This window comes from Phyllostomus hastatus, unplaced genomic scaffold, assembly GCF_019186645.2.
Source record: "Phyllostomus hastatus isolate PE091 unplaced genomic scaffold, TTU_PhHast_1.1 phas_contig_64, whole genome shotgun sequence".
NCBI classification, from domain to species: Eukaryota; Metazoa; Chordata; class Mammalia; order Chiroptera; family Phyllostomidae; genus Phyllostomus; species Phyllostomus hastatus.
The window spans coordinates 4,498,646-4,515,512 of NW_025333928.1; the positions used below are offsets into that span (position 1 = coordinate 4,498,646).

At 39.9% G+C, this 16,867-nt stretch overlaps 1 protein-coding gene across 2 annotated transcripts in view; it reads right to left on the reverse strand.

The window, feature by feature from the left end:
* COG7 (component of oligomeric golgi complex 7) overlaps positions 1–16,867 on the reverse strand; it is a 75,485-nt gene that overhangs the window by 31,998 nt on the left and 26,620 nt on the right. For both annotated transcript variants that reach the window (XM_045849172.1, XM_045849173.1), the window contains exons 7-9: positions 6,108–6,306; positions 3,097–3,224; positions 2,000–2,154 (exon numbers count right to left, since the gene is read on the reverse strand). In XM_045849172.1, coding sequence (XP_045705128.1) covers positions 2,000–2,154; positions 3,097–3,224; positions 6,108–6,306 — 482 coding nt within the window. The remainder of the gene's footprint in view (positions 1–1,999; positions 2,155–3,096; positions 3,225–6,107; positions 6,307–16,867) is intronic.

The window sequence follows — 16,867 nt, forward strand, 5'->3', positions numbered from 1 at the left end:
GATAGGGGATTGAATCTGCAACCTAGGAGCATCAGGACGACATTCTTAACTAATTAAGCAATCTGCTCAAAGTTCTCATTTTTTTAAGTTATTTTAAAGGCACGGTTTTTGTTTTACAATAAAATTTCCAGATCTCAGAAAAATTCTTCCCAGCTAGTGGCAGAGAACGAGGTCAAATTTCACTTCATTAAGCTTGTCACCCATGCTTCTCTTTCTATAGGAGCTCATCTGGCCACACGTTTGTGACCAGGACACATGTCCTCAGCAGGACTTCAGCCTGCACGGTGAGACACTCTCAGGAGGTGATGACCGCCCACAAAGTGATGAGAGCACTGGTTCCAAGGACCCTCAGAGTTCACAGGGGTGTGCTCAGTATTTATGGAATGACAAGAGCTCCCTAAAATTTCAACAGCAAACAAAATTGAATCCAATAAAAGAAATTTCTTGAGACTTGGAGCAACTTCATTCTAGCACAAGCTACCAAGTAAGGTCTCTTGGAGAGCCTAAGAATGTACTTGTCTCCAAGCCAGAGAATGGAGCTTCTAACTTCCTGAGGGCCCTTCCGCCTCGATTCCCAGGTCAGAGAATCCAGCCTTATGCTGCTTTCTTTCTTCTTCTTCTTTCTAACCAAACTTCATTTTAGTTTCACCTTCTTTCTTTCTTTTAATAGTTTTATTGTGATATAATTTACATACCACACAATTCACCCATTTAAAGAGTGTAATTCAGGGGGTTTTAGTGTGGTCACAGTTGTGCAACCATCGCCACAACTTCAGAATGTTTTCACCACCACCACTCAAACCTCATACATTCTGGCAGTCATCCCCCATCTCCCCAAGTCATTACCCTCTCCCCAACCCTAGGCAACCACTAACCTGTTTTCTGTCTCTATAGGTTTGCTAGTGTTGGACCTTTCATACAGATGAAATGTGTAATGTGATCTTTTGTGACTGGCTTCTCTCACTTAGCATGATGTTTACATGTTTTTTATTTTATATTTTTAATTACATAAGAAGTACATGAATTTATTCTCCTTTAAAAAACCAGAAGCTAAAAAATAAAACTAAATCCCCAATGACCACCACACTGGTCCTTCCCTATCTCCCCAAAGACAGACAGTGTTTTGCATTTGTAACCTAACCTTCACATCAGGGTTCTAAACTTTCTGTTAAGATCCAGATATTTTATGTTTTGAGGGTCACAGGTCTCTGTCCTAACTACTCAACTCTACCTTCATAGTGCAAAGGAGTCACAAGCCATAGGTAAGGGAAAGAGATGGCTGTGTTCCAATAAAAGTTTATTTACAAATACAGTGGCAGGCCAGATTTGGCTTACGATCTAGAGTTTGCCAAACCTTACTTTATAGGAACATACAATACATCTTAAAGTATAAAAAAAGATCCAGGAAATAGCACTCGTGGATTTTTGTAAATGAACTTGTACTAATACAGCCATACCCATTCATTCAATGTGTCATCTAGGCCGGATACTGAGACGAGTGCCATAATAGTTTCTATTGACCATCAAGTTCAAAAGCTCAAATACTTGCCATCTGACCCTTTGCAAAAACAACCTTTCTAAACCCTGTTACAGAAAACATACTCTAGATTTCGTATGTTCTTTTTTAACATAAAGTATGAGACTTTCTATACATATATTATTCTGCAACTGGTTTTTATTCACCCAACATTTCTTGAGATCTATCCATGTTGGTATATGTAGATGGAATTACTACCTTAACTGCCACATAGAGCTAGAGCTCCCTTGTATGAATACACCATAACTCCTATAGCCATTGAGAAACTGAAGGGCAGTCAGGCTGCTTGATGCTCTAACACTACACACAGTGTTGCAATGAACATCCTTAGGTACTGTCCCCTTAGGCTCAAGAGGGAGAGCTTCTCCAGGGTTCAAAGCAGGTGTATGGGACACAGACACTTTTACTGGAACAAGTGTTGCCCTCCCATGTGGCTAGCCTATCTTCTCTCCCCAGCCTTACTTGGCAAAGAGGGATTTCAGGGCTGTCAGCAGGCCACACGTCCCCAGGCCGTTGGTGAATCTGACACATCTGTCAACTGCAGCGGATGCCAGGCCAAAGAGCTTGCTCACAGAGTGGCTCAGCTCCTGCACACAGTCAATGACTTCCCCGTGCTCCTGGTCAGCAAACACAGACAAACAAAAGTCGTCTCAGACTCTAGAACAAATGAGCAGACAATGCAGAGACAGGAGACTTCCAAGCTCCTCATCTATGGTAAAATCACTTACCAGGGACATCAGAAATGCAGTCCCCAACTGTGGCAGCTCTTCATGAGCTTGAACCGGAGGAGGATGGCCGAAGTGGCCAGTGAGATAACAGAAACTAACTCCTGGCAGAGAAGCATGATCAAATCCTAACATTCATCCTTACATTTTTCATTTTTTCCCTCTTTTTCTGTGGTTAAGATGGCATCTCTCCCTCTAGTTCTCAAGCTAGAAATCAGATTCTCTGCATCAGACATTCCAAAAAGAAAGCCATGAAAAGAAAATCCCTCCTTCAGAGGCAAGTGCATCACTTAAGCATAACAGACTTTCTAGGTGCATCCCTAGAAAACAGAACAATGACAAAAGCAGTAGATTTAACTACCCTAAGATCTGTTCCAAAATGTCAACTCACCTCACACCAGACAATCTCAACATTTGCTCTGGGCATGAACTCTCTTTCCTTTAGCGCCTAGATGGTAGACCTTCCCCTAGAGCCCTGTCCGTAAGAGCCTAGCTGCTGTACTCCTTTGCTTATCTGCCTCAAACAAAAAAAGACTATCCCCACAAAAGAAATGATTAAATCAGGGAGACAAGTAACTTATCCCTACCAGAAGGAAGCTTCTAGTCCAATTAGATCTTTATTGGGGATTTTAAGTAGAAAACTGTGAGTACATCTGTGGTCTCATTTTACATTTGGTCCACAAGGGCCCACAAGGGCCTTAGAGCTGGGTTTTGCGTAGCTGTTCTTATTCCATGCATACGCGAGGCCACATTCTCTGGTGCACATCATCCCGAACCCTCTGCCCAGCAAACAGAATGATCCCTGAGTGACCAGTGGCAGTGTCACAACATTACCAGAGGCACTGTGCTGATCTGGATGAGGAGGTTCCTGGCTTCCATGTCGCCGTACTTGAGCTGGTAGGGTTTGTATGGACTGTACACGGTGTCCACCAGCTCCATGACTTTCACTGGGTTGTGCTCATCTTTAGGAAATCAGAAATGAGAGGCAATAATGAACGCAGAGTCAGAAATCAGTTCTGGAAAACAACAGGGGACAGGTACTGGGGCTTTCCCGTTTCATCTCAGGATGACTACATTCTCTGGCCTGCTTTTACTATCCATGGAAGCTGTAAAAATCACTTCTGTCAATACCTTGATACATTTAGACTCCGTGTATTATTTGTCAAAAGCACTATTAAAGACACCCAGCCCCTACATCCCACAATCCATTGTAGTTAAGAACTTCTTCATACTGTAATTAAAAAATAAAACATTTTTAAATCAAAAAGAAAAAAAGGAACTTTTTCAAATAATGACTCATCAGTCAAGTTTAAACACTGCTATAGGGAAAAGGCTCTGCAGGAAAACACTTTTCCTGAACTTTACAGAAACAGAGTACTGACACATTAGGCATTCCCAAAATTCAACAACATAAAAATTTAAAATTGCATATCAAAATTTAAATGGGCAGGCCCTGACCCAGTTCGTTAGAGCATCATCCCAATACACCAAGGTTATAGGTTTGATTCCCAGTCAGGGTATAAGAAACCACCAAGACCCTGGCTGGTGTAGCTCAGTGGATTGAGCGTGGGCTGCGAACCAAAGAAACCACCAAAAAATGCATAAATAAGTGGAACAACAAAGTGGTATTTCTCTCTCACTCTCTCCCCCTACTCCCCATAGAAATCAATCAATTTTTTTTTTTAATTTAAATGAGCATATTCTATGACACAGCAATTCAACTTCTAGGTTGAACATTTTCTCAATGACTTTGGCACCAACTGATAATCCTTGCCTGAATAAACTTTAATATTACTGACAATAAATGGAGATTTCCTAACTTTCTCATTCCTTCTACATACATGTTCTAGCATTCTTTTGTAAAGAAGGCATTTTCCTTTCTTTCTCTCTCTTTAATATTACTATGAACTCATGAATTCTTTTTTATTCCTTGTGTTTTCATCCATTATTGTTATTATTCATCTCAATGTTCAAATTATTTGAAATTTGGTCAGTGGCTGCTCCTTCAGTTTGGCACCTGTATCTTTTTGATATGTCCCTATTAGTCCTTGAGTGCTTTCTTGCTTTTGACACAAAGGGTTCCAAGAACTAACAATGAATTATCGCAACTCATAAACTGGTTATTAAACATTTAATGATGTAAGAAAATTCTCCTTATATTATTTTAAGCAAAAAAAGAGAATATAAGATTGTGTTCAACCAATATTTAAAAATATGTACATATGTATGTATGTGCATATAAAGTATAGATATTTATAAAAAATGTGCATTTATATTTGAATTACTGGGAAGAAATATATGTTTCAGTGACTCTCAGAGTAATGAGTGAGGCTCATTTTTATTCTCTTTTATTTCTGTTAAATGTTTCCAAAGTATTTTTAAATTGAAAAAAAAAAACTTTTATTTGCCCTGGCTGGTGTGGCTCAGTGGATTGAGTGCTGGGCTGCGAAGCAAAGGGTCGCTAGTTCGATTCCCAGTCAGGGCACATGCCTGGGTTGCAGGCCAGGTCCCTGGTAGGAGGCACACGAGAGGCAACCACACATTGATGTTTCTCTCCCTCTCTTTCTCCTTCCCTTCCCCTTTCTCTAAAAATAAATAAAAATACTTTTATGAGCCCTGGCTGGTGAGGCTCAGTAGACTGGATGCTGGCCTATGAGCCCAAAGGTCGCCAGTTTGATACCCTGTCAGGGCACGTGCCTGGGTTTAAGAAGCAACTGATTAATGTTTCTCTCCCTCTCTTTCTCCCTCCCTTCTCCTCTCTCTGAAAAGAAATAAAATCTTTTTAAAAAATACATTTTTGACAATAGCAATAGGAATCATTAAAAATCTTAACCACTATGGCTGACTAACAAAGCACTTGTATGCCTGACTCTTCAATACTCTCTAGCGGGAGGAAGGTAACCTGCTCCTGGAGCACCTTCATCTACTCTGCTCCCATGGCCTCCATACCCTCTGGCCACTTGGAAGGGCACCTTCATCCCCTGGAAGCTGCCAGTCACCTGTGCCTCTCCCACAACCAAGGCCTGACCACTGAGTATGCCAAAAACACCTATGAATCACCAGGAGCCAGAACAATAAACATACTCCCCAGAATGTCCAAGGTAATTTTATATGCCAGTGTAAAATTAAAGAGAATAACTATTAAATAAGCTGAGCTGGTGACAGAGCAGTCATTCATGGCAGAACAAGACCTTCCTAGAGCTATTTCCTGATCTGACAGCAGCATGCGTCATGAGGTCTGTGTTACTTAGAAGTTGATGATGCTTTTAGCACAGATGGGAAGAGCTGGGGAAGTGCACACCCCAGGGCATCATGTGCCCAAATGGGGACAGAGACTGCTCTGCTCTCAGATGGTACTGGGGAATGCCCATTTTCCCTATGGCCACCTTCAGTCCTGACACAGCACCCCTATCCTCAAAACTTGTTGCCATATCAAAAAGTTCCTCTAACCCATTTGTTTTCTAACTTTTAGGTTGAATTGCCTGAGGTTAAATGATGACTTAAAAGGAAGAGGACACTATATTCCCAAAGAAACCCTTCCCAACTGGCAGCTACTAATGTCTACTTGCCTCTTGTACCTTCTAAGACCCTGCAGAAGGGTCCATCACTTCCCCAGAATGAGTAAAGCACCAAGGTAGCACTGCTATTCGGTAAGTATATTAAGCAGCAACTATTTCCATAATGGTAATGTTTTCAGGGAAAAGGTTATCATATCTGTTGAGGAGAACAGTGATGCCTTTCATTTCTGCAAAATCAGGCGCCTGAAAAGGCATACCAACCCAGACCCCAGAAGCTTCAACAAAAGTAAGTAAAGACAAGGTGGAGACGGAGTGAGATATGTTTACGTGAGTGGGGAAGCAGTGCCATCTCCAGCCCCTTGGCAAAGTGACCGGTGGCAGCGTACAACTCCAGCAGCTTGGGGAGCTCCAGCTCAGGTCCTGCCCGCTCCACACTGGAGGTGAGGCACATGGGTAGAGAGGGCGCCAAGTCCCCCAGGGTCTGAATCAGCAGCACAGTCACCACTTCACAGGGGTTCTTGAAAACCTGCAGTGAGAGAGGGGTATATGCATTAGTACACATGATCAAATGGGTGCATACCTTCTAAAGAAGTAATCTCCTAGATCACTCCAAGTGGTCTAATCAAGAGCTATGAATTCCAAGTTTTTCTCATGGCTAAGGCGAACATGCTCAGAAAGCTAAGTGAACTGGTAGGACTTGCAACTTGTCCAGAACAGCTGGCTACTTCATGTCTATCACTGGCCCCAAATGCTGAACTATTTACAAATCTATAGAATGTAGTATTTAGAATTCAGGGGTGTCCAATCTTTTGGTGTCTCTGCACCACACTGGGAGAAGAAGTGTTTTCTTGGGCCACACATTAAATACACTGTGACACATAATCACACACACAAAATCTCATAATGTTTTAAGTAAATTCACAATTTTGTTTTGGGATACATTCATAGCCATTGTGGACACATGTGGCCCACGGGCTGCAGGTCAGACATCCCTGTATGGTCACCAAAAACTGTGAAGATGACAATGCAGAAATTGGGAGGAACTGGAAAGGAGGGAACAAAACAGAATTAAGGAAGAGCAATTCACTGAACCAGATCTGGAGAACTTTAAACAGATTCACAGACCAGCTCTCAGCCACCTCTCTCTTCTTAATGTAGATCTTCAGTAAAGGTAAGGACCGCCAGAAACAGTGTATCCAGAGCCTTTTAGATCATAGATTCACTTATTCACTGAGGCTTTTGCCTATTCTATAGACAAGACATATCTTTGACAAAACTTGAATCATATGCACAGTGACTTTAGAGAGGGATTCTTATAGACTTCCACTGATGATTAAATGCTTTTTAAAATTATAACAATTTAAATAATGCACAAACATGACTCAAGATATAAGATTTTTCTTATGCAACATTAAGGCCAAAACAGATGTAAGTTTAAAAACCATAAAATCAATAAATTAAAACTTTTATTAGAAAATATCTTTAGATGAATGAACATGAAAACACTACATAGCAAAACTCAGGGGATACAGTAAAAGCAGCACTAAGAGGGAAATTAATAGCTGTAGATGCAGACATTAAAAAAGAAATATCTCAAATCAGTAGCCTAACTATACACATTAAGGAACTAGAAATAGAAGAAACTAAACACAACAATAGCAAAAGAACAAAAGTAATAAAGATTACAGCAGAGACAACAAATAAAAGAGAATAGAAAAACCAACTTAAAAATTAACAAAACTAGAAATTGTTTCTTTGAAAAGACTAAGAAAATAGACAAACCTTAGAGTGACTAAGAAAAAAAGAAGACTCAAATTAATAATATCAAATATGAAAGTGGGGACGCTAGCAATTTATAAGAGAATATTATGAATAATTATATACCAACAAATTAACTTAGATGAAATGCACATTAAGTTACATGAAAATTATATACCAATATCCCTTATGATTACAAATACAAAAATCCTAAACAGAATACCAGTAAACCAAATTCAGCAGCACATGAAAGGAATGATACCTCATGACCAAGTGAAAATTGATCTCCAGAGTGCAAAGATGGTTCAAAATACACAAATCAATCAATGCAATACAGCACATTAACAGAATGAGGGAAAAAAATACATGATAACCTCAATGCAGAAAAAACATCTGACAAAATTCAACACAATTTCATGATTTAAACAACTCCATAAACTAGAAACAGAAAGGAACTTCCTCAATATGATAAAGATCATTTATAAAAACCCCCCAGCTAACATCATACTCAATAGTGAAAGATTGAAAGCTTTCTCCCTCTAAGATCAAGAATGCCCACTTTTGCCTGAGTAATTAATTGGACAACACAAAGAAAGAAAAGGCTGCTACCAAATTGGAAAGGAAGAAGTAAAGTTATCTCTGTTCACAAATAATAATCTTATAAGTAGAATACCTTAAAGAATTCACAAAAAAACTATTAAAAAATTTAACAAATTCAGCATAAATACAAGATATAAAATCAATACTCAAAAATCAGTTCTGAGCCCTGGAAGGCAACTCAGTTAGCTAGAGCATTGTCCTAACACGCCCTGGGTTATGGGTTCAATCCCTGATCAGGGCACATGTAGGAGTCAACCAATGAATGCATAAATGAGGAGAACAACAGATTGAGGTTTCTCTCTAAAATAAATAAATAAAATTTTAAGGTCCTGGTTAGGTAGCTCAGCTGGATAAGGCATCGTCCTGACAGGCCAAGGCTGGGGGTTCAATCGCTGGTCAGAGCACACAAGAAGCAACCAATGAATGCATAAATAAGTGGAACAACAAATCAATGTTTTTTTTCCTCTCTCCCTTCCTCTCTGTCTCAAATCAATAAATACAAAAATTTATTGAAAAATTGGTTGTGTTTCTGTACACTAACAACAAACGACCTGAAAATTAAGACAACAATTCCATTTATAATGAAGAATAAAATACTTGGAAATAAACATAGCCAAGTAACTAAAATATTTGTACACCAAAAACAACAAAACACTGCTGGAAGAAATTGATGAACACACACACAAAAATGGAAAGCATTCCACATTCATAAATTGGAAGACTTATTGTTAAGAAGGTAATACTACTCACAGTAATCTACAGATCCAATGCAATCTCTTTCAAAATCCCAAAGATATTTTCCAGAGAAAAGAAAAAGCCCATCTTGAGATATGGCCAAGATGGAGGCATATATAGATACACTTTGCCTCCTCACACAACAAAAAGAAAGAAACAACCAATTTAAAAACAAAAACCACCAGAACTGCCAGAAAATTGAACTCCATGGAAGCTCGACAACTAAGGAATTAAATAACAAACATTCATCCAGACTGGTAGGAAAGGCAGAGACAGGAAGTCAGGGTGAAGTGGACGCAGGGCACAGCAGAAGCTGGCAGGCCAGGCAGACAAGGCAGTGGCTAGTGACCTGGCAGTCCCACATTCGCATGCAGATAAACAGTGAAGAACAACTGGGGAGCAAGAAAGACCTTGTAACCCAGGGTTCTAGTGTGGGAAAAATAAAGCCTAGAACATCTGGCTGTAAAAATCTGTGGGGATTGTGGTGGCAGGAGAAACAGCCAGTCTCTTCAAAGTGAGGTGAGAGTCGAGCAACCGTCATTGTGCCCTCTCTAACACCTCTCCCACATGCAGCACCACAATGACAGCAAGTGGGAGCCCCACCATGGTGAATACCGAAGGGTCTGCCCCTTACATCATTCCAGGTGCACCAAGACAAAGAAACGTAACCCAAGTGAAAGAACAGATCAAAACTCCAGAAAAAGACCTAAATAACGAGGAGATAGTCGACCTATTAGATGCAGGTTTCAAAACATTGGTAATCAGGATGATCACAGAGATGACTTAGTTCAGTTGCAAAATAAAGGTAGAAGTGAAGGCTACAGAAAGTGAAATAAAGGAAAATGTACAGTGAACCAACAGTGAATGGAAGGAAGCCTGGACTCACATCAACAATTTGGAACAAAAGGAAGAAATAAGCATCCACCAGAATATAATGAAGGAACAAGAATTCAAAAAAATGAAGACAGGCTTAGGAACCCCTGGGGCAACTTTAAACATTCCAATATCCACATCATAAGGGTGCCAGAAGGAGAAAAGGAAGAGCAAGAAACTGAAAACTTATTTGAAAAAATAATGAAGGAAAACTTCCCCAATCTGGAGAAGGAAACAGACTTCCAGGTAGTCCCAGGAAACTCAGAGAGGCCAAAAGGAGCTGGAACCAAAGAGGAACACACCAAAATATATCATCAATAAATTACCACAGATTAAAGACAAAGAGAGAATCTTAGAACCAGTAAGAGAAAAGGAGACAGTTACCTACAAAGGAGTTCCCATAGAACTATCAGCTGATTTCTCAAAAGAAACCTTGCAGGCAAGAAGGAGCTGGAAATAAGTATTCCAAGTCATGAAAAGCAAAGACCTACATCCAAGATTACTCTTATCCAGCAAAGCTATCATTTAGAATGGAAGGGTACATAAAGTGCTTCAGAGATAAGGTCAAGTTAAAGGAGTTCATCATCACTAAGCCCTTATTATATGAAATGTTAAAGGGACTTATCTAAGAAAAAGAAGAAAATCAAAACTGGGAACAGTAAAATGACAACAAACTCACAACTATCAACAACTGAATCTAAAAAAACAAAAACAAAAACAAAAATAAGCAAACAACAAGAACAGGAGGAGAATCAGAGAAATGGAGATCAATCACATGGGGGGTTATCAGTGGAGAGGGGAAAGAATGGGGGAAAAGGTATGAGGAATAAGAAGCATAAACGGTAGGTACAAAATAGACAGAGGGAAGTTAAGAACAGTATTGGAAAAGTAGAAGCTAAAGAACTTAGAGGTATGACCCATGTACATGAACTAAGGGGGGGGGGGAAATTCTAGAGTAAATTAGGTACCAGGTGGAGCGGGTAAAAGGGAGAAAAAAAATGAGACAATTGTAATAGCATAATCCGTAAAATATATTTTTTAAAAAGCCCATCTTAAAATTCACATGGAATTTTAGAGGACACACTAAATAGCCAAAACTATCTTAATAAAGAATAGCATTGGCAGTCTCCTACTTTCCGATTTCAAAACTTACTACAAAGGTCCAATAATCAAAACACTGTGGTATTGGAAAAAGAATAAATATATATACCAATGGAATAGAATGGACAGCTCAGAAATAAACCTTCATATAAGCAGTCAAACGATTTTTAAACAAGGGTGCCTAAACCATTCAGTAGGGGAAAGGATATGTGTATCAACAAATGGTGCTCAGAAAACTAGATATCTACATGCAAATGAAAGAAGATGGATCCTTACCTAACATCATATAAAATATTAACTCAAAACATTAAGAGCTAAACAATAAGAGAAAACATAGGGAAAAATTCTTATGACCTTGGATTTTTAATTAATTTTTTATATTTTGTTAATTTTTTTAGAGAGAGGGGAAGGGAGAGAGCAAGTGGAGAGAAACATCCATGTATGAGAGAAACATCTATCAGCTGTCTCTCGCACACTCCCAACAGGGGACCTTGCGTAAAACCCAGGCATGTGCCCTGATTGGCAAAAGAACCTGTGACTTTTCAAGTCAATGGACAGCACTTAATCCATTGAGCCACACAAGCCAGAGCTGACCATGGATTTAGCAGTAGTTTTTTAAAGTATAACAACAAAAGCATAGACAACAAAAGAAAAAATTATATAAATTGGACAACATTAAAGTTTTAAAATTTTGCCCTGGCCAGTGTGGCTCAGTTGGGTGGAACATCATCCCATAAACCTAAAGGTGGTGGGTTCAATTCCTGGTCAGGGTACATGCCTAGATTGCAGGTTTGATCCCAGGTCGGGGTGGGTAGGAGAGGTAGTTGATCAATGTTTCTTTCTCACATTGATGTTTCTTTCTCTCTCTCTCTCTCTCTCCCTCCCTCCCTCCCTCCCTCCTTTCCCCTCTCTCTAAAATCAACAAGCATGTCCCCAGGTGAGGGTTTTATTAAAAATTTATATTCTGTGCATCAAAAGATACTATCAAGAAAGTAAAATAAAGCCCTAGCTGGTGTAGCTCAGTGGATTGAGCACGGGCAGCGAACCAAAGTGTCGCAGGTTCGATTCCCAGTTAGGGTACATGCCTGGGTTGCAGGCCATGACCCCCAGCAACCGCACATTGATGTTTCTCTCTCTCTCCCTTCCTTCCCTCTCTAAAAATAAATAAATAAAATCTTTAAAAAAAAAAAAAGTAAAATAACCCACAAGAGAAAAAAAATTTGCAAACCATATATCTGGTAAGGGATTACTATCCAGGTTATATAAGGAACTCCTACAACTCAATAACATAAAATCAAACAACCCAAGTCAAAAATGGGAAGAAGACTTTAACAGGCATTCTGCAAAGAAGATAATACAAAAGGGCTGATAAGCATGTGAGTAGATTATAATACCATTAGTCATTCAGAGCAATAAAAATCAAAACCAAAAATAAACACCACTTCACACCTACTAGGATGGTTATTATCAAAAAAAAAGAAAAAGAAAAGAAAGAAAAATGACAAGTGTTGGCAAGGATGTGGAGAAACTAGAATGCTCGTACATTGCTGGCAGGAATATAAAAATGATACAGCTGCTATAGAAAACAGTTGGTAGCTCCCCAGAATGTCAAAGAATTACATAATTACCAAAAATTCCATTCTTAGGTATATACCCAAAAGAACTGAAAACAGGGACACAAATAGGTATCTGTACACCAATGTTAGATATCATAGCAGTATTATTTACAAGAGCCAACAGGTAGAAGCAATCCATATATCTATCATCAGATGAATGGATAAACAAAATGTGGTACCTACATACAATGGAATATTATTCTGCCATAAAAAGGGTGAAATCTGTTACATACTACAACATGGATGATGGCTGAAAACGTGCATAAAGTGAAAAATGATGTATGATTCCACTTATATGAGGTATCTACAATAGGAAAACTTAAAGGAGCAGGTAATGAAGGAAGGAGGAATGAAGAGCTATTGCTTAATGGGTACACTGTTTCTGAATGAGATGATACAAAAGCTCTGGGACAACTACATCAAACTTACAACTAAAATACAGAACCATCACTCAGAACCATCAGAATTGAGTTGAATGGAAGTCTGACAACTACAGAATTAAAGAAACCACATCCATCCATACTGGTAGAAGGGGCAGAGACATGGAACAGGCTATTCTCGCATCCACATGTGGTAGATAAAAATTTGGGAGGGATATCTCGGAAGCAAGGAGTCCCAGCCCCACACCAGGCCCCTTAGCTCAGGATTACTGTGCCAGGAAGATGAGTCCTGATAACTTCTGGCTGCAAAAACCAGCAGGGATTGAGTTGGTGGAAGAAACTTCCTAAGCAGTTCCTCTTAAAGAACCCATACACGGACTTATTCAGACTCATGTCCTCTGAGCTCTAGCACCAAGTAACACCTTGAAAAGCATCAATGGCATACAGGGAAAAACAAGTGTTTGGCAACAAGGTAAGAGCTTGTGGACAGCTTTCTCCCACGCAGAAAGGTGGGCAGAGGCCATTGTACCTTTTCTGAACCCTCCCCCCACAGAGCCAAGAAGCTGGCAGGCTGGTGCCATATCTGAGACTCTATCAACCTGGCTAACAGTGTCCTACCTAGGTGATCCCCAGAGACTCTGTCCCATGCAACTTGCTGGGCCAACAAAGCTGCTTTTCCATATGAATGGCTGGCCTTGGCTAAGGCTTCACAACTTCCTAAATCCTCTCAAACAAGCAACAGTCAGCCTCATTGAGTCCCCATCCCCAGCAACTCTTGCTAAGTGGCTCCAGGACTAGCACTAGCAGCAACCAGTCCAGGTTCACAGGCTGGCTTCACTTGGGAATCTCAAATCTCAGCACAAGTAGGAGCTATCTCAGATTGTTTTATACCTCAGGCAGGGTAGCCCTAGGCAAAACACAGGTTGAGGCCGACCTTGGCCTGTACCACCCAGCAAACCCGAGAGCCTCTGTGCACCTAGTGGACAGCTAAAGATCCTGTCAAAGCACCACCACCCTGCCCCTGCATAACTAATCCTCCAGAGGGTGGAGATTGGTGGTCAAGGTCAGAACCAGTCCTTGCAGCTGACTGGCCTGGGTAAATCCCTCCCATTGACTTGCCAGTGGCATCCAAGGCTCAACTACAAGAGGAGGGTGTACTCAGCCTACACAAAGGGCGCACCTCAAGTTCCCAGCTTGGGTATAGAGGAGGCTGTACCTGGGCCCCTATAGGATACCTACTACATTAGGCCACACTACCAAGACAGGGAGTCATTGCAGCTCTACCTAATACATAGAAACAAACACAGGGAGGCTACCAAAACCAGGAGACAAAGAAACATGGCCCAAAAGAAAGAATAGAACAAAACTCCAGAAAAAGAACTAAACAAAATGGAGATGAGATCATCTATCAGATGCAGAGTTCAAAACAGTGGTTATAAGGATGCTCAAGGAACTTTAAAGGGGACCTCAACACCATAAAAAATATCCAGTCAGAAATGAATGATACACTAGATAAAATAAAGAACAATTTCAAAGGAAACAAGAGTAAAGAGGATGAAAGACAGAATCAAATCAACAATTTGGAATATTAGGAAGCAAAAAAAAAACACAACCAATTACAACAAGAACAAAAAGGAATCCAAAAAAAAGGGGATCGTGTAAGCAGCCTCTGTGACATCTTCAAGCATTCCAACATTTGCATCTTAGGGGTGCCAGGAGGAGATGAGAAACAGCAAGAAGCTGGAAATCTATTTTTAAAAATAATAAAGAAAACTTCCCTGAATTGGTGAAGAAAATAGACATGCAAGTCCAAACTACACAGAGTCCCAAACAAGATGGATGCAAAGAGGCCCACTCTAAGATACATTGTAATTAAAATGTCAAAAGTAAAGAGAGAATCTTAAAAGCAGCAAGAGAGAAGCAGTTAGTTACCTACAGGGGAGTTCCCATAAGACTGTCAGCTGATTCTCAAAAGAAAGTTTGCAGGCTAGAAGTGAATGGCAAGCAAGAAATATTCCAAGTTGTAAAAAGCAGGAACCTATAGCCAAGATTGCTCTACCCAGCAAAGCTATCATTTATAATTGAAGGGCACATAAAGAGCTTCCCAGACAATAAAAACCTAAAGGAGTTCATTCATCACCAAATGAATGAAATGTTAAAGGGACTTACTTAAGAAAAAAAAGATTGAAACTATGAACAATAAAATGGCAATAAATACATATCAACAACTAAATCTAAAAAACTAAGCAACAAGAACAGAGACAGAATCAGTGATATGGAGAACGTTTTGATGGTTGCCAAATTGAGGGTGGGGGGGGAATGGGTGACGTGATGAGAGGACTGAGAAGTACAAATTACAGAATAGTCATAGAGATATAAAGTACAGTGTAGAAAATGGAGTATCCAAAGAACTTATACACCTGACCCATGGACATGAACCATAGTGTGGGGACTGCCTGAGGGAGTGGAGTTACTGGATGGAGGGAGGAAAGGGGGAAAATTTGGGACAACTATAACAGCATAATCAATAAGACATAATTTTTAAAAATCCTGGAAATAGTGCTGATAGTTAATCAACATTTGAAAGTACTTATTGTGACTTAACTGTACACTTAAAAATAGTTCAACTTGTATATATTTTACCACAATAAAAAATTAACTATAAAAGTAATAAAATTCAAAATAATAGAACAAATAGCCCTGGCTGTGTGGCTCAGTGAATTGCGCGCTGGCCTGTGAATCAAAGCATTGCTGGTTCAATTCTCGGTCAGGACACATGCTTGGAATGTGGGCCAGGTCCCCAGTAGGGGGCGTGTGAGAGACAACTACACATTGATGTTTCTCTCCCTCTCTTTCTCCCTCCCTTCCCCTTTCTCTAAAAATAAATAAATAAAATCTTTAAAAAACAAAATAATAGGACAAATAAAGATAACGTTCTCCTGTCCTTTCCATCATTAATTTGCTCTGACTACTACAGCACAGGTCCTCAAGTCCAGCATGCCTGTCCTACTTGGTGGTGTATGACAGAATTCTTGTATTGCTCCTATCTCTTTCAAACTACGAACTACTTGAAAACATCGAGTTGGCTATGGCATTAAACAACACTCACTTGGCACCACTGCTTCCATCACACGAGTACTCAGTTTGTCTCTATTCTTTTCCAATTTGCCCCCCAACAGAATGAGTGTACCAATGTGACTATCCACACAAGCTCACTCACTGAAATCACAGGGTAACAACTGTTATAGGGTGGTCCCACACATTACCCAAAATATGCTTATATTTTTCTTAGATTATCAAAATGGAAAACAAAGTTTTTTAATCTGCACAGAGAATTCACAAAACTTTAATGCATACCTGTTTAGCTTGATAAACCTCCCTTTTTGAGTCTGAGAGAAAGAAACAGAGCAAAGAACCAAACAAAACCAACAAACAATGATATGAGTAATTTATACTTCCTGCACAACCATCTTCCCATCTCCTACTGGATGTCAACATTAAGGTGAGTCACTCTCATCTAAAATTTAAGTGTCCAAAATCAGAATGATTCTCCCACTAACCTCGCCAGATCTGTTTCTCTTCAACTTCCCTATTTTTGTCCATAGCATCCATTCAATCAGAGCAAAATCTCCCGTTGACTTTCCTTTTCTCCAGTGCCTATATCAGCTACCAGGTCCTAACCATTCTTTGTTCTGGACCTAGACGCCTTTTACGAGGTCACCATCACCAGACCAGATAAGCTTCCTACCTTGTCCCCAGTCTTTCTTCATGAGCTCACCACCACCAAATTTATTACTTTTAAATGTTATTTTAAATTTTTACTTAAATTTGCCCTGGCTGGCATAGCTCAGTGGATTGAGCATGGGCTGAGAACCAAAGTGTCGCAGGTTCAATTCCCAGCCAGGACACATGCTAGGGTTGCAGGCCACAGCCCCTAGCAACCACACATTCATGTTTCTCTCTCTCTCTCTTTCTCCCTCCCTTCCCTCTCTAAAAATAAATAAATAAATCTTTAAAAAAAATT